General features: G+C 39.2%; 2 protein-coding genes across 3 annotated transcripts; one reads left to right on the forward strand and one right to left on the reverse strand.

Annotated features, from left to right (window-relative positions):
* Positions 1–1,410: 1,410 nt before the first annotated feature.
* LOC115627610 (mitochondrial import inner membrane translocase subunit TIM16) lies at positions 1,411–2,250 on the forward strand. Of its 2 annotated transcripts, XM_030523340.1 has the most exons (3): positions 1,411–1,724; positions 1,797–1,863; positions 1,928–2,003. In XM_030523340.1, exons 1-3 carry the CDS (start codon positions 1,559–1,561, stop codon positions 1,995–1,997), a joined length of 303 nt encoding a protein of 100 aa, XP_030379200.1. In that variant the 5' UTR covers positions 1,411–1,558; the 3' UTR covers positions 1,998–2,003. The 2 variants fall into 2 exon arrangements, with proteins under 2 accessions (XP_030379200.1, XP_030379199.1); XM_030523339.1 differs by having other exon boundaries at positions 1,423–1,724; positions 1,797–2,250.
* A 15,188-nt stretch (positions 2,251–17,438) lies between these two features.
* On the reverse strand, positions 17,439–20,382 carry LOC115627656. The gene is made up of 2 exons (XM_030523397.1): positions 19,546–20,382; positions 17,439–18,572 (listed from the first exon to the last, which is right to left on the reverse strand). Exons 1-2 carry the CDS (start codon positions 20,380–20,382, stop codon positions 17,439–17,441), a joined length of 1,971 nt encoding a protein of 656 aa, XP_030379257.1.
* Positions 20,383–21,479: the final 1,097 nt, after the last annotated feature.

A 21,479-nucleotide genomic window follows, 5' to 3' on the forward strand; every position in this document is an offset into this window, starting at 1 on the left:
TTTAAACATACAAATTTATCTCCTTTAAAAAAAAAATTTAAAAATATTATATATTAGTGCATGTGAGTACAGGGTATATAAGAGTTGCTTAACTCTACGTTTTCATTATTGTTTATTCTATTGCATTCTATTGAAAAATGCTGTAAAGTATTTAAAAAACAAGATAGAACGCTACAGTCGAGCAAGCCGGACAGTAAAATAGCCTGTACTCTCCACAAAAAAGAAAAATTAAAAAAAAGAAATATCAAAAAAAAAAATTAAATTATTAAAAAAAAATAAATTAATTAATTAAATTAATTAGGAAAATTTATTTAATACATACATAGAAGACATGTTTATGTACAGTTTTACATTTACATCACGTGTCTATGTGTATTTATATGCGTGTATGTATGCAGCACAAAGTTGAACCAATGCAGCAACAACAACAACAGATGCGGGCAGCGCTGCAAGCAGAGCATGAGCAGCGATTTTATTTATGGCTATAACTTTCTTCAGAATTGACCTATCCTGGTGAACACATAAGCACTAACACATAAGCACTAAGTGGACGTAACTACTAAAACTGATTTCAAAATTCCAAGAATTACGGAAGTTATAAAAACAAAACATGAATTGCGGGGGAGTGGGGGGGGGGGGGGTGTATCAGAATAAAAAATATACTTGACCTGCCTAGGGCTTAGGGGAACCTGGATACCAAGTTTGGTAATTCTAGCTCTTGTACCTTCTGAGATCCTTGCGCTCATACAGACGGACGGACGGACGGACAGACGGACATGGCTAAATCGACTCGACTTGTCACCCTAATCAAGAATATATACACTTTGTGGGGTCTGCCACGCCTCCTTCTGTGTGTTACATACATTCGCACAAAACTAGTATAGCCTTTCACCCTTTGGGTACAGGCTATAAAAACTCTTGTCAATCTATGACTCCTAAGCACACGTCATGATAATAACAATTAATATGTCAACCATTGCTGAAACATTTTTGAATACTTTAGCTGTGAATTTTGTAGTAGGCATCCCTTTAAAGACTGAAGCTATTGTTAGGACGGAGGAATAGTCGAGGAAGTAGCTGTGATGAAATTCTATAGAAGCGTGCAACTAAAACTGGTTGGACGCCTTCTTTTTGAGCATTTTGCACAGGGAATGTCTGTAGTAGCTAATTAAAACTAAATAAAGCGCCGTTTAGATGTGATACTCTTTAAAATATTTATATTTTTGATGAAGAAGTTTATTTCTTGAAAACAAATACATCATACTTGTATTACCAAAATGTTGTCAATCTGACGACGACTTTCCTATTCGAACACCACATACATACAAACAGTAGAGCACTTCACACGTTCACATTTCCATGATTGTCAAAGAGAACACACACTTTTACTTCCTTACAAATGTAGGTGCTTAACATATTCCGTTTTTGTACCCAACTTAATATCGTTTTAAATAACACGCCCAGATTGCAGTGCGTATCTCTTTCCAAATTCGCCACTAAATTCAAACGGAATCAAACACACAGGAGGAATACTGACGGAACGAATTAAATCGTAAGGATGGCGAAGCATTTTGCACGCATCATCATATATGGGGCTCAATCGGTGGGTCGGGCCTTTGCCAAGGCCATTCGGCAGGAGATCGAAGCATCCCGAGAAGCCGCGCGGCAACGTCAAGCGGTGTGCGGGGGAAGCAGTTCCATTAAAAACGATGTGGCGCACAAAGGTTTGTAATTGGTTTGATTGTTTGATTGGATTTTGTGGATGGGAAATGCATGACTCTGATCCGATCTTTCAGGCATGACATTGTTTGAGGCCCAACAAATACTCAACGTCAAGAATCTGGACGATCGTGAAGAGATACAGTATAATTTTGATCACCTTTTTCGCGTCAATGAGAAATCATCCGGGGGATCATTCTACTTACAGTCGAAAGTTTATCGGGCCAAAGAGCGCATCGATCGGGAACTACAGAAGCTTGCGTCCAATGATGGTCTAACCAGAAGGCAAAAGGCGGAACAGCAGCATCAGCATCAGCAGGAACAGTAGCCAGGCTGGTATAGAAAAAGGACGTGAGTTCTGTGCTTCCTGTTCGTTGTACCGTTGGCCCAGTACTACTAGGGACATAGGTACTACTAGAGACCCACACAAATACTCTGTGTGTTTGTTAAAGCATTTTTGATTAATTTTTGTACATGCATGTTTATTAAACGATTTTAAGCATTTATAGTATGAAGCAATACTTGATGGCATATAATACTTTCTTTTAATTGATCAACATAATATTCTTGTGGTACTAGAAGGTCACGAGTTGCAAAGCATTTCCAGAATTATTTAATATCTTTTCAATATTCATTTAAGACTTGTGCATACTGGCTAGAAATTGTGGTTTCGAATTCTTAAAAACGTTCATTCATGAAAATATGTCATTCCAAATTGATATTTAAAACTCTTAAAAGAATTCATATTAATTCATTTGGAACAAGAATATTTTTTGGCCTTGCTGCAGGAAACGCCGTTATATCTCTATAAAAAGATTGTGGGCTTATTCACTAATGATATTCATAAATATTTTAAAATTTTAATCTAAAAAAATTCAAGGAAAATAATGTATGGTTTTGTTTTTTGTCGTGTAGCGGCATACAGCATTCTGAGAATAAAAAACGAGTTCCAAGTTATTAGAAAAATAAACAAAAGGAAGTTACTCCTCTTGATTCTCGTCCAAAACAGCGTTTGCAGACATGAAAATAGAATATACCTACCCATTTGTTAATTTAAATTGATCAGAATATTTAAGTATGTAAGCCTCGTATATTTATTAAACATTCTTTGCCTCGGATTGCTTTAATTTATTGCGATTTAAACTTGTTGCACACTTAACACGTCCATTCTCCTCTTCTTCTTCCTTCAGTGTGTCCCTACACCCACGCCATATCAATATATACTCTTATTCAAATACTACTACTATAATATTATCGATACATATCGATGTACATTAGACCTTTACAAGTATAAAACAATGAATTTAAAACACGATAATACTATTTATTTTGTTTCACACTCTAAACTAATGATATTCAAAAATATTGTAAAATGTTGTCCATTGTTTTCTGAGATATGAACCCCCGCTGCTTAGTTCTTTGCATTGACAGAGAGAGTGCTCTTCGCTATCTTCTCTCTCTCTCTCTCTCTATCTCTATCTCTCTATCTCTATCTCTCATTTCTACGGCCTCCCCAGAAATCACTGAATGCCAACTCTGGCTATAGGAGATGGCCTCTTTTTGTTTCAGAGGCTTGAATGTTCTTTTGAGATCACAAATTGATGAAATATTTCTTAAATAGTTAAATGAAGTAGAGTTTGAATATGAAATGTTTATTAAATTCTGCATGCAGAAATTCTAAATGGATAACGTTGGCTTTAAATGGTTTTCTCGCACTGCCGCAATATAAAATAATTATGAATATTTTCATTGCTTTGCATACATACATACATATACTATACTCGTGCTCATAGCATATGCATACATACATACATATGTATGTGCTAGATGCGAGTATACACATATGTGTGTGTGTGTGAATACATACATGCGCCACAGACACAATGATATAAACAACAACAATAGCAACAGCGACAGAGGCAGCGGCAGCAATAGCAACAATAACAAAAGTAGCTATAAATGTGCCACACAATATATTTAAAATGGCTTAATTTTTAAATATCTTTGTGTTGTTGTAGTCGTATTGTGCATTATTATGAAAAGCGCAACAATTTACATTCAAATTACGTTTGCTGATTATTTTTGCCATTGCCGAAACATTTACCTACACATGCTCACACACACAAAGGCAGATGCTTATGCCTATGTGTCTGTGTGTGGGTGTCGGTGTGGGTGTGTGTGTGTGTCGCATCGCATTATGGTCATTTTCAATTTGTTCGCATTTAAAATGCAATTTGCCGTTTGTGCATGGCGGCGACGCCGCTCTATGAAATTTAAGTGATTTATTTATGCATATTGTCGGAGCTCGCCACAATAAAAACAATTAAATAAAATTGCCACAACTTTTGCCATTATACGAGTACGCCATAATTATAGGCCAAATTCTGACCCTAGCTGTGTACTTTACTTGGCTTTGAAGATTATGAGTCATGAATATAGTAAAACCCGATTGTCGCCGCCCATGCCCTGCTCGATGATCAAGAAAATGGAATGCTGCGGCAGAGAGGGGAGGGGAACGGGGAGGGGAGAGGCGCAAGGAAACTGAACACTTAAGTGGAAATGTAGTTAAGTGTAGCTGACGTCGTCAGCGACTTGGGCAAAAAGGAAAACGCAATGCAACTACCACACTCACACCCACACCCACACTCATACTTATACGCATATCTCTTTTTGGCCATGGCTGACGACGCAACAAATGATAAGCAGTGACGATGGCGACGAGGCATCGTCGCTGCATTGCGATTTGCGTTGTCGCTTTTCCTTGTGCGCTTTCCATTTCATTTTTTTTTTTTTTTTTTTTTTTTTTTTTTTTGATTTTGTGCAACTTTTTTTTCGGTATGGAAAAACTATTCAAGTCTAATGGCACGAAAGAGAATAATGACGCACAATACACTTCGACGGTTTAAACGGATTCACATGATTACCACTGGCTGCCTTATTCTAGAATGTAGACCGTGGATTGGGAAGCAGTCGGCAACGCCCCTCGTGAAGAGCAACAGCAGCAGTGGCAGTGGCAGTAGCAGTAGCAGAAGCAGAAGCAGAAGCAGTAAGTAATGATGCCTGTCGATGCTTGCAGAAACTTGTTAACCATTTGAAGGCGACAAATGTCGTGAGCATTAGACCAAGTTATAAGGACATGCTGCACTTTGCCGCCACTCGAACCATTTCAAGTTTCCATGTAAATTGCAAGCCAAATGGATGTTGATAAGAAAAAGCTCAAGAAGTAGTCGACGACCCCCTCATACGTATCATTCAGATGTCCCTGTATCTGCGCGAGTATGTGTGTGCGTGTGTGTGTGTGTGTTTAAGTGAATTGTGCGCACAAATCTAACAAATTAAGATTGGCGGACACCCCCGATGTCATATTGCACTTATCACAAAATGTAATGCATTCAAACGCATTCCATTTACTTGTTTAATATAGTTTAAAGCGATTTTTGGCCAAGTCCTATGAATTGGCAAATACAATGCAGTTGTAGTTTTTGATAAACCGGCACGTTTGAAGGTTTAGTGTCTAGGAAAATATTACTTTCTCATGTTCATCTCAATAAGCTAGTTTGTAAATATATTTATTTCCTGTACCCTAGCGCAAAAAAAAATGCATTGCAGACCCCCATGTTAAAGCTACCCCTCTAAATGAATTATATGCGCAAAAACTGTTTTCTCTGTTTCGCATTGTACTTGTAAAATAAATATTTTGTTTTTTGGTATGCAGTTTTTTTCTTTTAAGTATTTTGTGCATATTTTAAGTGAAATATTCCTCCATCCACCTCATTTGTGGATCCGGTGGATCCGATGATAAACAATAGAAGTCGAGAATTTCATAGAAAATAATTATATGTGCAAAACGACTTATTTGCCTTCTGTCTGCATTAAAATAAACAAATAACTTTAATTTCCTTATGCAAGTGCAACTAGTATAGTAAAAAAGTGAGTGGAAATCGAGAGATTATTAATATTAGTTAATTTAATAGTAAGAAATGCCACGTGGAACGGAATTGTCGGGTGAAGAGCGCGGTAGCATACGGGCAATGTGCGATGCTGGTATAAAAATTGCAAATAGCTTCTGCCATAAAACGGTATCGCAATACAGTAGCAAACTTTTAAAAAGATTCAGATAATTAAGGCGTTGCCAAGCGGAGCGGTCGAATTGCGGCCATAGATGAGGACATATCCGAAAGTATATGTATAATAATAGCATGAGCTGTAGGCAAATACTTGTAAAGGCGGAATTAGAGCTGACTATCACTAGAAAAGGTGTGCAAAAAATAATGAAGCACCATTCCAAGCATACATTGGCTTTGATTATGAGGCAAAGCTCGACAAACCTCGACTATATGAACGGGACAAAGACGCACGTATGGCTTCTTCAATAAGTACCGATTTTAGAAGAAAGAATTTGAGGATGTCATTTTTAGCGATGGAAAAAAGTTAAACTTGGACGGTCCTGACGGTAACCACAAATATTGAAGGGATATTCGAAACCCAGGCAGATCTGCTACAAGCGCAACCATGGGGAAGGATCGAAAATTGTATGGGCTGCCTGTAGCTCAAAAGGCAAGTCCCAAATACGCTATGTCCCGAGTAAAATGAAAGTCGAAAAGTATATAGAACTGTTGGACAGGGAGCTCATATCATTTGAGAGCAATGCCATGGCGATCGGTGGACATTCTAGCAAGACAACGCTCCTATTCATGTTGCAAGCGACACAAAGGAGATTTTCCGAACCAGCAACATACCGTTGATACCAGTGGCCAGCGTTGAGTCCAGCCCTTAATCTATAGAGAATATGTAGGGCATACTTTCTGCTGAAATATTTACATATTCCAAGCAGTATGACACTCAAAAGCAGCTTAAAAATTCAATTATAGAGGAGTGGGCACAAATTGAATCGGGCACATTAAGAAATTGGTAAATTCTATGTATGAATTCAATGGAAACAGTATACCATACTAAAAATGTATATAATATTTAAGTTTTAAGTCGATTTTTCCAATAACATACTATTTTAGTACATATTTGTAGGTATTTTGCTATTTTGCACATATAATTACTTTCTATGGGGTTTCGAAAAACAATTGGTTTTTTAATATAAGAAAAATTATATGAAACTTGAAACGTAGCACATCTTGTGAATACCATATCAAAATAAAAAAGATACAAGTCTAACAATGTTTGGTTTAAACGTCATTTTATACATTGCACATATAAATATTTAACAGTTTATTTTATAGTTGATAATCTTAGCAATAACTGTTGAGAGACCAGCAATAATACTTCTGCATTATTTTTTAGAAACAAAACAAAAACTCTTCGAGATAAATGACATGTGACTTATGAAGTCATCTAAGTAGAACATAATACTTTGTTAAATGCCTAACTTTAAGGTGTTGTCAACTGATTTCACCGTCGTAGTGCTCCCCTCTCCGGTGCACAAAACTATGCTGCAGTTCAGATAATTGCACACCATTAAATAGAGAAATCTAGAGAAAATTTACTCAAATTCGATATCAAAATGCAGGACATGTCTGGCGTATAGTGAGGAAAAGGGCAAAGGTGCCTCAGAAACCTCAGAGCTTCATAAATACCATCTGTACTATGCAAGTGTGTTAATGGCTCTATGGTGCGAGACAATAATTCTGCCGCAGTGGAGAGGAGGGAGGAGGCAGAAAACAGCTGCCAGCCGGCCACCTTGTGTGCCTGTGCGTGGGTATTTCATTTGTTGCCATGCCACGCCTATTTTTCTTGAGTGCGTGAGCCACTGTAGTCATTATTTTTGTTGTTCTTTGTTGTTGTTGCTGTTGCTGTTGCTGGCTTTATCCTTGATATGCATATGCCGTACATTTTGCAACGGGTTTGTTGCACATTTCTGCGGCTTTGACTATGATTTTCTAATTCAATTATTATTCAAATCATATAATTTCATTTTTACTACACGCCCACGAACTGGCATGACTACCAGAGTATGCAATAGTAGCACATAATATTATTACGCATACGCGCTGTATGGCAGCAGCAGCCACAACCACAGCCACAAAACAGGGACAACACCAACAACACCAACAACAATAACAACAACAGCAACGACAAAAAATGGGCAACTCTGCCTGCCTGCCAAGGCACAACGGGAAATCCAATTTCAGTGGCCATGCCGCCTGCTGAGCTGTCTTCATGCAACGTACCCCCCCCCCCCCCCCCCCACGCTGCCACCGTCTCTTCAACATACATACATACATAGCCCTATATGGGAGTACATCTATCTATCTGTGCAAAGATATATGCACGTACATACATATGCACATACATATGCTTGTACGTTCTTCTACCATGTCACGCGCATCTCACAATTTTCGCAATGAAATTTGTTTATAAATTTCATTTTTCTTTCATTGGAGGTTGTTTTTTTTTTTTTTTTTTTTTTTTTTGTTGTCTTGGCTGCCCGTCGCGCTTGCCCCTCTTCAGTAGCCGTTTTTTTAACAAGCATTGTATATGTGTGTATGTTTGTTTGTATGTATGTATGTGTGAGCATTAATATTGTTAAAAGCGCGTGCTGTGCTCCACAAAATTATCAGCCATTCATGGGCTTCATTATGAAAACCGCTGTGGTTAGGAGCGCCGAGGCGAAGTGGATGATGACAAACGGACGAGCAGACGGCAGGACTGCTGGATGGATATCTGGATGGACGTGGGAACGGGCGCGTATCAATTTACACACCGGAAGCACGCACACAGCAAAGCAGTAGAGCCGCCAGATCAACCGGCAACCAGTTGGTCATGCACAAAAGGCACTTGGCATGGCACAGTGCGATGGATGAGGACGGCGCGACATCTCTTTGTCAATGCAAAAGTAGCAACAAAAACAAGCAAACAAAAAACAGATGAAATCACACAAACGTCCCTACACATTCGAGTACTTGTATGTACGTCATCATGGCAGACAGCAACGCGTACACGATAGTGACGAAAACTGTAGTCAACAGATTCGACTGCGATTTAAATCAAGAACTCTAGTTTAACTCAACTACCTACCTCTATTTATGTTCTTCACACACCATACAAGGTGTAGAAGATGTCATCACCTGTGACTGATGTTTTAAATAGAAATCACATCTGGTTAAACCACTCAACCACTCCCCGTTGACGCCTGATTTGGCTCCGAACAACTGTAAGCCTTGCAGAAAAATCCATTTTCAGAAGCATGTGCGACCAACGAGCTCAGAATTTGTTTAGACTGTATGTATTAAGTCAGAAGGGGACTATTTTGAATAAAAGAAATTAAAATTATTATTTGTTTTATTTTTGATAAGAACTAACTATAGAACACACCTTGAACATCAAATAAATCAAAGAAATGTAATAAAGCCTCTATTAGGCACTCTCTACTTTAGATTGTTTTATGGCTATAATAAACAAGTATCTACTCAATGTTTGCATTTTATATTTATTTATTTATGTCAACAAAAATATAGGAGGAAAAGAATAAATAAGCTAGAAAAGCCTGATAAGGAGAAATCTAATCAAATTACAATAGTATCTAATTAACGCCTCCGACCCGGTGGGGGAATATTATTTCCCCTTCGGCTAGCTGTGCCCCGTCTCACAGCCAAGTGTGGTCAGAGGCGTCAATAGATCTACCAGTATATAAAAAATAAAAACTTAACAGAGAGAAGGGGCTAAGAATTACTTAAAAGCTCATTTTGAAAAGAAAAAATAAGTGGAAAAAAAATGTCCCGCCTCACAGCCGATCCAGGTCAGAGATTCCGGAGATGGCTGAAAAGAGAGGCTTTTATTAAAGGAAGAGACAGTTCGGTTGAGAGCAGGTGAAAATAATCATTATAAATTGAGCAGAAAACCCGAAAAGGACTGTGTGATGCATAATCAGTTGTACATCTACTAAGGAAAAGAGGAAGATAATTTCATATATTTGCATGGAGTGTTTGTGAGCGGTTTCCTTAATCTGAAAGCCCTGCCCTATTACAAACAACCCTAAAATGTCACTATGGCACCTAAATGGAGATTTTATGTTTCTAATATATTTGTTTAATGTATCTCTAATATGAGCTAAGCATATTCTTCAGTAGTTAGTCCTTGAAGCTTTGGCTTGAATTTTCAAACGTCGTTTTTCTCAATTTCATTCATTGCTGATCTATATTATAGGATTGAATATATATGTACACTTCTAAAAACATATTAGATGCCGGCCACCTAAAGACAACTTCGCATCTAAAGCTTGAATCCGGAAGAATTCAAATAGCTGCAGTGAGAAAGTAGAGTATGTTCAATTCGAAAATGTTACAATATTGATTGATTTCGCTCCATTTCGTCACTAGTACGTGCATTAAGCAGAGGCTTTTTCCGCACACAAGCACACACGTACATTTCCATTTAAATAAATATTGTATGTGCAGATGTACAAGTATACATACGTGTATGTTTGGAAATATGCGACTGTATCCATCTGTATGTCTGTCTGTCTATCTGGCTGCCTGTCTGTAAAAATACGCGCGTGGGTGTTCGTACTTATTAATGCGTATTCATTGTCACATCCGGCATGAGGAAATTATATTCGCTGTCCCCCCGCCCCTTCCGAATCACACGTCAGGCGCGGCATTCGGCATCGCCAATATGCAGCGTCCAGCATTCAGTGTTCAGTGCTCAACCGACGCCTTGTCCTTTGCCTTGACCAGCCAGTCGCCTGCTCTTTTGTTGATTTAATTGAAATAATTGCAGAAATGCAAATTGAATGGACGCCGGTTGACACAGCAGCAGGAGCACAGCAGTCGCCGCCTGGTCTCCAGGTAATGATGAGCGCCACAGCTTGACGTTCGCGTATAATGTGCGCGACTGGAGCACAATGGTCGGCGCTAATTGAGTGGCGCGGGAAGTGGACAAGTTGGACTTAAGCGCCCAGGCGGCGCGAAGGGAGCCAATCTGGGACAGAATTAATGCTTTTGCTAGCAAACTCAAAATGGCATTCGTATAGTACATGCTCATAATGTGGATAAATAAACAACAAGCTACTGGCAATTAATAAATCTAAGCACACTAATTAATATATCTTTAAGAAACTCTACTACTTGCTTGCAGATTGTTTGCTGCGAAGTCGCAAGCTTCAAAACAGTTACTTCGTCAAGCTGAATTAGAAGCAAAAAAAAAAAGAAATTCAAATGTGCTGGACAAAAGCTGATCAATATGCAACTACTACAACAAAAGTTACTCGGCATCGAATAAAAAATCCTTACGCGACAAAACAAATATGAAAACTTATGGAAAAGCATTTATAAGGAGGGACTGTAATCATTAAAGGTGTTATTAAAAAAAATTACAAAATAAGGATTATTCTATAATTTTATTCATTCCCCCACAATTTAATGATAAATTTTTAGTTTTACTTTACAAATTAACCAATAATCATTATTGATGAGCAAAAAAATTAAACTTATAAAATAATAATTATGCTTTGAGTTTTATTTTTGATGAATGATGTAATTTTGTCTTTTTCATGAGGATTAGGGGCAAAATTTATATATATCCTTGATCAGTGAGCCACGGCAAACATTTTTCATAAATTAATTTTTGATCAAAAAATAAAACTCAAAGCATAATCATTATTTTAAATTTTAATTTTGTTGCTCATCAATGATGATTACTGGTAAATTTTTAAAATAAAAATCCAAATTAATTATTAAACTGTGAGGGAATGAATAAAAATTTATAAATAATGGTGGAAATGCATAGATAAAAAAGGATATCTGTAAACTCCTCGCTTTCTCAAAAAAAAAATCATTATTTTCGGTCCCTGTTTATAAGTAATGAATATTCAGATACTTCCTGGGAATTGTGCAATTTGCCATCGTGTTTCTAATTTTGTCCATCTGAGCATTCACTTTCCATGGGACTGTTCTTTTTGTATGTCTACATAAAAAAGGATATGTTATTTTATATTATAGATACATACAAACATACATACATAATTCATGTACAACTGTCCATCTGTCTGCTAAAAAATAATAAGTAATACAGTTTATTAAGCTAGATCTTTCCTATGGCAGCTACTAAGTATATACCAAATATCGGAGTTAAGCAAAAGGCTTAACAATTCTTTGAACTGTTAGAGACGCTGAAGAATCTCCGCGGCATTTCCACCGACCTTGAGTTCTTTAGCTCTGAAATGCTTTTGCGATTGTCCTGGCAATGTCCAAAGCTGGAGCGCTTGGAGATCTCAATTCGTACATACTATATAGTACATTAATTGTAAGACATTGCCGAACTTATCTAACCTGCAAGTCTCCTTCGCTTACTAAATCTCCTCCACCATAGAAGTTAAGGCGCCGATCAATATTCGGGATATTGAAAATCCAAGAGAAATTATTTTAATATAAAACTATATTGCTGTTGTGCATTTTAGTAATGTAGCACAAAATATACAAAATAATTAGAATATACACGTATTTACGAGTACATTGATAGTGTATTAACAAATGTATATCACAATTTTAAATGGTTTGGTAATCTACAAGTATATGGATTTAAAATTTACAAATTTTTCTGCATTTTTGAATGCTTTCTATAAAATCAACGGTAGTGCTAGATTGAAGAGAACTTTAAATTATCTAGAAAAATTGAGTAAATGATCCAAAAAAAAAAACCCCATTTAATTAAATAATGATTTTTATTCCACTTCAAATCAAATCAGTAGGAATAGTCATATCTATTTGTGGCATTTTATGAACGCAAGAATCTGCTGGAATATAAGAACTTTAATCACAAAACTTCGCATTCTTAGCGGGTAAAAGAATTCATGAGAAATCACTAAAATCTTTCAATTTTCGGACCTATGAGAAGCTGAGTGTGGAGTGCAATGATTCTCGCTCTTACTATATACTTGCTGAGATTCACCACAGACACGGCTATGTCGACTCGTCTTGTCATCCTGATTCGTGGGCTCTGCCACGCCTCCTTCTGTGTGTTACATACATTCGCACTAGACTAGTATACCCTTTTACCCTTTGGGTACAGGCTATGAAAACGCAAATTGTTTAAATATTATGAGGTACATCGGCACTGAATTAAGAGAACATAATATTGCCGATCTCTTGTCATCCGCTCGATACACATATCTATATGTATACAAGTACCTTGACCCTGTCAGCCAGTCACAGACTACATATGCAGCTTGATGAAGTGTGTCTGGCACAGCAATTGGCTCAAGGTGTCCACAATGGGCCAATTAAAATGAGGCTGGGAGCGAGATTGTAATGCTTGTAATGCTCCAGGACATTGCTATGCGAAGCGTCAACAAAAGCGAGCGCTAATGATGGGTGTGAGTTGGATGCCATGCCATGCCATGCCCCGTGACCCGTGCCCCTAAAAATAGTTGCCACTTATTCGAATTTTTATCAATGTTCGTATGTGTGTGGGTATGTTGGTATTTGAGTGTGGCAACGTGTGTATGCATGTACTTGTATATGTACCGGAAGCGGCAACGTCGGAATCACCGTTTGTTGTCTGGCCAACTTCCGCTGCGTTTGGCTTTTGGTTGGCAACTAAAGTTGCAACTGCAGGCTGTGTTGGCAGCTGGTTCGGCTGCCCCGGCAAGTAAGCAGGCAACGCTTGCACCATAATTGTGTTGATTAGTTAATTAGCTGTAATTTCGCAGCCGGAAATTGGCAGTTGTTGCAGACGGCGCCATTAACGGAGCGCCCAAGTGCGTGACAAACGCGAGAGAGAACAAGCGGTGGGCGAAAGAAGTGCGACTTTAAAAGCCAACACATGCCAAAATGGCTGCAGTCGAGACATAATCTTGTCATGAATATATTTGTTCTACTAAACTTACCAGCCAACCAGCCAGCCTTGAAGGGTTCCCAAAAGCTTTTGAGTGTGTGTGTGTGTGTGTGTGTGTGTGTGTGGGTGGGAACGAGGTGACGTAAAAGTCGCGCCATAAAAATTCATTGCCAAACGAGCCAAAGTATTGGTAGTGGCAACAGCTAAGAGTAGTCGCGTTGACTCGCATTGAGCTGAGCTGAGCTGGGCAGAGCTAAGCTCCGCAAAAAGGGAGCCAACCAGCCAGGCAATGAAGCTCATAAAACTTGACTTACGGCGACTGGACTGGAACCACTTATGCCTATCACTTACACTGGCACTAGCCCGTTTTTGTTCATGCATATCTGTCATCTGTTCTATGCAATTTCCTATACGAGGTTAAAAGCATTGAGTTTTTAGCTAACATAAATTATTATTTTTTCAATTTGTCATCTTCCGTTTTCCTAATTGCTCTGGAGGAATATAAATAAATAAATAAAGTAACAATTAATTCAATTAATACTTGTTGAAAACGAAGCACAGAAATCTATCTATATACATTTGAAAATAAAAGCTAGCAGTTCTTTTGAAATTAGGAAGACCATAGCCTGCAGACTGAATTCCGTGAATAGGTGGTTTTTTAGAGGTCGACCCCCGTTTTTATAGCTTTTACAGACCTGCTGTGCACTTTTTGTGGCACAGGTTTTAAAGAGCCGCCGGATTGAGGCCATAACATAACTTATTATTCTACACTCATATTCCACACTCAACAGAGTTTGCTTTGCAAGTTCAGAAGAGTATTCATTTAAGAAATATGATTAAATCTATGCTCATATAAGAGGGTATGCGGACGGTCTTCTTTTGAGCCTGGTGACTGGGCGAGCTTCTGGGAGGGGCCTGACCAGTCTGCTGCGGTCCGTTTCTAGACTGTCGTTACATAGACGGTCTCCAGACTAAGGTCGCTTCCAGTAAGAGGGCTTGTTCTGGATCGTCTAGTGTTAAATTGTAAAAAATAGTATTCCTGATAAAAGCAGCAAAGCCGAAAAGTGAAATCTATGGAAACAATCTAAAATCATAGGGAACAATATAAAGCGTCAGTGAAAGCTTTTCAGATAATGCCGTATCAATGATATTTGCGTGTACGAGAAACCAAAAATAGGAAACATTTTATAAAGAAATTGCATCAAGTTTTTCTTCTATTTTTTCTTCAACAGAGCAGCGTATTAAAGGCGGTTAGCCTGGGATGGGGTACTAGTTATGTGTGTGTGTGTATGTATCTGTATATGTGTGTGTTAAGAGGGCAAGTCTGGCAGAAGACGGCGTCGTCGTCGACAATGCAGGCAATGAGCTTAAGTTCAATACATTTACTTGAATTTCAAGCGACGATGGCGACCACAACGTTGACTTCTTGGTGGCGCTGAGACGATGACGACGATGGCGATGGCGATGGCGACGGCGATGGCAATGGGAATGGCAAGGCTATGCCCATTACAGCAGTTTTGTGGCGCAGAGTGGTAAAAAATTTTAAAAAGCGCAAATGTGCGAGGCGATAAGCAAAGCACAGAGAGAAGCAGGCACCAACACCAGCACCAGCACCAGCAACAACAAAAAGAACAAGCACAGTGAACACGATGAGAGCGACGACGACAACTAAAAGCACCAGCAATGGCAGCACTCACAGTAATGCATGACTATGTATGTGGGTGTGTGTGTGTGTGTGTGTGTTTGTGTGCATGTGTGTGTGGTGGCAGCAGTCAATGTCTCAAGCCATTGATAGTGCCTGTTGGTTGTAACCACCAAGCGGCAGCCGCAAATGTTGCAAGGATTGCAAAGGCAAACAGCAGTAGCAACACACAAAAAGTAACACTTCTGTCTGCGCACATTTCTCTGTGTGTGTGGGTGTGTGTGTGGGAGATGCCATCGTCGGGCGTTTGCCAAGTTTTGGTTTTCGAAATTTATCGCTTTTAGATAAAGCGTTTTGCGTTTTTACGATACGAGCAACGTTGCCATCGTCATCGTTGCCACAGCCCAAGCAACCACCAAGCACCCATTTAGCCACCCCAACCACTCTCAGTCGGCGCCCCCAATGTGCGGCAACAGCCACAAAAAACTATTCTACAACCTGAAACTGGTGGGCAACTTGTTTGCTGCACGCCAGGCGCCTTTTGTTTTTGTTGGATTATGAAGTAATTTAATTAAAACGCCAGCATAGAAAGAGCCGCAAATAAATTTAAGCAGAGCACACCGAGAGGAAGAGCAATAATGAAAGAGAGAGAAAGAGAGGGAGAGCGAAAAACAGTTTTCACAATTGAGAATTGTGGGCGATTGTTGGACGAGTACAAACGCGCAATACAAATTTGAAATTTTCATCATTTTTCATTAAATAATGACTGCCAAGTAGAAACTCTTCATGAAAAAGTTCTCTTCTCATTTTTAGGAACAGTTTCTCATACTTGTAGGTCTACAGAATTTCGAAACAAATCAGAAATCTATCTGTCGGGCTGTCCCTCTTGCTCTACCTCTCTCTCTCTTTCTCTCGCTCTCTTTAACTCTATTTCTCTCTCTTTAACTCTCTTTCTCTCTGTGTGTACTTCAAACAGTGATTGTAATTTTTTTCAAAAGCTCCAAAGGAACTCAACCTCAAACGAAAAGAGAATTCTACTTTATTTATAGCGTAGATCACCAATTTGTAGATTGAAGTGATAAGCGAATTCTAATACCCTAAACAATATCATTTTGTAAGAGTTCCTCTATTGGATACAAAATTCTAAGAACTTTTGTCTTCAATCTCGCAAGAGAACATGCGAACCTGAAAACTAATAGAAAATCGTTCTTAATATTTAAATTAAGCAATTCACATGATAAACGTAACATGTAAATCCCAAAATAAAAAGTAAGTACTTGCATTACAGAATATCCAACGGTTTACTTGTATATATAAAATATTTACACAGAGCCCAGATTTCTTTGGATATGTTTGATAGTTTCGACGATTTTTTATTTATTTATTTTAACATTTAGATTAAATAAATAATATTAAAATATTATTAAGCGCGGAGGAGGGTTGTGCCTTCAATTGAATCCCAAAAGTTAGTGAATATAATTAATGTTACTTAATCAGATATTGTAGCTCCGGTATGAAAAACAGTAGAAAGCTATAGACGTTTTATTATTATTTTTATATAAATAGAAGAATATGAATAGCTGGCCGGACTGGCTTAAAACTTTCCCCCACCGGGTTGGAGATTTCCCTCTTTCTCCTTTCGTCTTTCTTGTTCCATCTTTCTCTTTCCCTGTTTCTCTCTTCCCCTTTCTCTTCCTCTTCCTTTCTCTCCCTCTTTACCTCTGTCTCTTTCTACTCCTTACTTTTTCTAATTATCTCCTAAGTAGAATTAATTTTCCTCTTCTACATACTATTTGTTTAGATTCTCAGGTCTATAATGTCTCTGACCACAATGGCTGTGAATCGGGGCATAGCTGGCCAACTGGCAAATAAAATTCCCCCAACGTGTCGGGGGCATTTATAGACGTTATTGTACAGCTTTTTTGTAGGCTTTCTTATCTTGTAAGTTGAGACTTTGTTATATTAATCATATTTGTATTTTTAATTTTAAATCTTAATATATATATAATATGTTAATACTTATATATTTTTTTTGAATAAATCGACAGAACTACTTGTTGATTTAAATAAATAAAAAAATAAAAATGAAAAATGCAAAATAGAATTTGATGTTTTTCCACATCAATGTAAATTCATCTCTCGCATTTAAAGATTCTAAGAATAACTTGTAAATATGCGATAAAGGTTTGGTTTCACCAGTTGATCAACGAAATTTAATTAATCAATTTAATCAATTCTAACAAAATTAAGACAAACAAGGCATATATTTTTGAATTAATTTCAGTGAGCACGTCTAAGGCAGCATCTTTGTCGTGCAGGTGAATATTTTATGGTGCTCTCTGGCATTTCGGAGCAATTCGAGTCCAAAGATGAGGGCGGAGCACAAGTGCGCCCACAGGAGCAGCCAGAAGATGGCCTCCAGCTCCCTAAACGCCAATACATTGTGCGTGGTTGGTATGGACGACGAAGTTGTAATATTGCTGGAAAATGCGTCATCATGGAGATTGTCATGATAGGCCTTGGCCACCATATGCGTCACACTGTCATCCGGCTCGTCGACAGCGCTCACATACTTATCCGTCCAGTGCTGCATGAAGCCATGTTCATGGGCACGCCGGATCTGGTTATCGAACATGCCAACCAGATGCGAGCGGCGGCGCACATAAAACGACAGCTGCTGTGTGAAGATACGCTCGGGAACCACATGGAGCCGCCGGCTGAGCGAGTTCAGCTTGCGAAAGTAGCCAAAGTACTCGTAAGGCGTAATGATAGCCAGACGCTTCTCTGTTCCGCTGCTGGCGGCCAATCCCGAAAAGGATTGCAGCTCGCTCCCAGTGAGATTGTGCAGCTGTTGAGGCGGCAGTTCCGGCAAGCTGGAGAGGAAGCGGGTATTCTCCGGCGTCAGTTGAATGGTATACTGCTGGGCAAGTACGGCGGCTATCGTCCTTGGTGGATTGCGTAGCTGATTATCGCGCAGCAGCTGATACATGCCCGACTGGTAGGCGCTACGCAGGATGAACGTGGCCAGCAGCCAGAGAATGAGCAGAAAACGCGCAAAATTGCGACGAGGCAGCGGTCTGACGGGCAGACTCGCACCCGCGGCGATCACAAACAGGTTGTAGAATGGCGTCTGATTGTGTGGGCCCAAAAGAAAGTGACGGGTTCGGGCTGACAAGTGCACCAGAAGCACAATAAAGCAGCCCAACATTAGCACCAGAACAATGCACCACCAGAGCATTGGCCTAAAGGGAAATGCCAATTTTTCATATGCAGAATAAGCGCCGGGCAAATTGGTGACCAGCATAATATGACTCATGAAGTAGTATGTGGATTGCGAATAGGGAACAGCATCAGCAGCAGCTGCCTCAAGGTTTGCTGGCTTATGGTGAAACCCCCCCAACGAATAATCGGCCAAACCGTTGAATATCTGCAAAAAAAAACTTAAGACATTGTATTTTTCAATATATCAATAAATATGGAATAGGACGAGTGAACTGCTAGAGTGACGCGCTTGCGACTAAAATACACATTTTCTGCGTAAAATTTGTTGTCCCTAGCTCTTATACTCTCTGAGATATAGGCGATTATACGAATGGAAAATCAAGGGAGGTGGGGGGTAATATCAAAAAAATAAAACAAACTCGTATAGCGTACACATATAAGGCATCTTTGTGCACAATTTGGTGTCTCTAGCTCTAATAGTCTCTGAGATCCAGGTGTTCATACGGACAGACAGTCAGACGGACCGACTCGTCTTGTCATGCTGGTCAAGAATATATAGTATATACTTTGTGGGGTCTCCTTCTGCCTGTTACATTTTTCACCTCCCGCAAACCTAATATACTCTTGTACATTTCATGTAAAGAGAATAAAAATATCAAAACACCCTCTAGTGCAGGGAAAATATATCAAGCAATCATTGTTAACTGAAGTGTACTTCCTTAATCACAGCATTATGAATGCCGATTACTGCACTAATTTAAAGGCTTAAGCATTCATTCAGGATAAAAATTTACAATTGGGAATGTGTGGACTGTTAGTAGCTTCCACAAAAATGTGTTGGCGTTTTGGCCTTCTTTTTGATTCTATCTATATTTTCCAATATAATTATATAAAGTATAAATAATTAATAATTAAATAAAATATATAATTAAATAAAACTAAACTCCTAGTTTTTGTATTTGTATTTTTCAATAAGTCTAATTTAAGTTATTGTAAATAATAACAGTATAATTAAAGTTTTAAAAATTTAAAAAAAATCTACATTTTCATATAATAAGTAATAAGATAAACAATCTAATTCAGTTATGGTAATAATATCGGCACGGTGGAGATGGCACTAAGAAGAACCTCAATTCATCAACTCTATAACTTCTTTGTTGTATAATAATAACACAAACCTTCTCGAATATCCAGCCAGATTCATTGAAGGTGGCTAGCACTTGGGCCTTGTCCATCCAATACACCCCCAGACTGAAGTTTAGATTTTGGGCTAAGAACTGCAGCAACTCGCCCTCGATGCCCACAAAGCTGCCGTCAGTTTCTCTGACCAGATAAGGCATGTCTGGCCAGGTGGCACAAATCAAGCTGCAGCCATGAAGATTGAAAAGCTTCCGCGGATAGAAGATTCTGTTCTTCCAACTGCCACGTGTGGCATCAAACCGATTGATTACCTTGGCACGTATAACCTGGCACCCGTGCTCCAAATCGAATGGGAAGTAGGTTGCCATCAGCAGTTCCTGATCGGACGAGCCTAGCACCACTGCCACATTGACGACGCTGAGCTGCCAGAGCAGCTGCAGTGCCGCCTGCACATCCCCATGATGCACATCCATCGGCCGCAATATGAAGATAAGGGTGTGCGAGAGATTACCGGTAGCTCCATGACCTGCATAGGCCCGAAACAATGCCGGCAGATCCTCCACTAGGAGCAGCAGAACATGCACATGGGGTCTGAACTTGAGCCGCTTTTGGTAGGTTAGATGGCGAGGCTGGGCGGGCAGTGCACTCAATATGTGGGTCAATAGATCCTGCAGTGGACCTAGTGATGTGTTGGAGCTAACGTGCACATGCACGTAGAGCGTTGTGGAACGCGAGGGCACCGCCTGCTTTAACACCAAGAGGAGCGCCTTCGATACTAAATCCATACGCTCCTGTGTCCCTTTTCTAGCGTCGATGACTGAAGCTTGCACCAACGGACAAAGCAACCACAAAATGCAGACGACTTTAGTACCCATGTCTCGAAACAAACTCGGTCTAATGACATCTGCCACTGGACTTTGGCCAGAAATCGGCCCAACCTCAGCATACCCGGTGGGAAATCTGTCTAATGAGCTGCCTAGTACATGTGTTCCATTAAAACTAAAGGATTGACAATATAACACTACAAATTATTGCCCAATTCGATAGTTTCTCCTCAAACGCAAAGGGTTCACTTACCACTTGTCCACTAATCAACAAAAGGCGTGCCCCAATGCAAGGTGACATGGACATTGTAAGGCGAAGCGTAGCCAACAATTACTGGACTGGAGTAAGGGAGTATTTTCCTATGAAGAGGAAAACTTAATCTACAAATGGGACAACAATGAAGGAGTAGTTTATTGAAAACGGCAAGCTACAGGGCAAAAAATCGTATCTTATCTGACTACATAGGCACCCAATTGGATATCGGTAGTACCCTGTCGTAGTGTAAGCTATCTGTAGTGGAGATTGAGGTATTTTCACATCCAAAGTTCCCGGTTCCCAAGAAAAGTCTAGCTTATGTTTTTGATTGGAGCCATATGTGGTATTTTTTGAATAGGCATAGAACTGTACATTGAACCGATTAGAATACACCTAGCCCTCGCCTAACACTAACTCTTTAAATACGAATTCGGTCTAACACGATTAAAAAATTGCTACCTTTTCTATTTAACGCGGCGAAAGGCCTCGTTTTATATTTTGTCGATTGATGCGTAAATATTTTTGTATATACAAGTACAAGGTGCGTTCCAAAGTAAACAGGACTTTTTGAATCTAGCGCCCCCTGGTGGCGCTATCTCTATGTCGACTGGTGCGTTAGAGTCTGCTATCTTTATCGATTGTTCATGACATTTCATCGATTGGAAGTGAAGTTATTGTGTTTTAAGTGTCAGTATGTTTGTGTTATCGCTGCAAAAATGAGCTTCGAACAAAGAGCCAACATGAAATTTGGTTTTAAAATTGGTAAAACTTTTACCGAAACATTTCAATTGATGGAACAAGCTTATGGCGATGATTGCCTATCCCGTAGCAGAGTGGACGAGTGGTTTCAACGTTTTCAAAGTGGTCGTGAGGACATAAATGACGATCAACA

Source organism: Scaptodrosophila lebanonensis, unplaced genomic scaffold (assembly GCF_003285725.1).
Source record: "Scaptodrosophila lebanonensis strain 11010-0011.00,11010-0021.00 unplaced genomic scaffold, SlebRS2 tig00000096-arrow-pilon, whole genome shotgun sequence".
Lineage (NCBI taxonomy): Eukaryota > Metazoa > Arthropoda > Insecta > Diptera > Drosophilidae > Scaptodrosophila > Scaptodrosophila lebanonensis.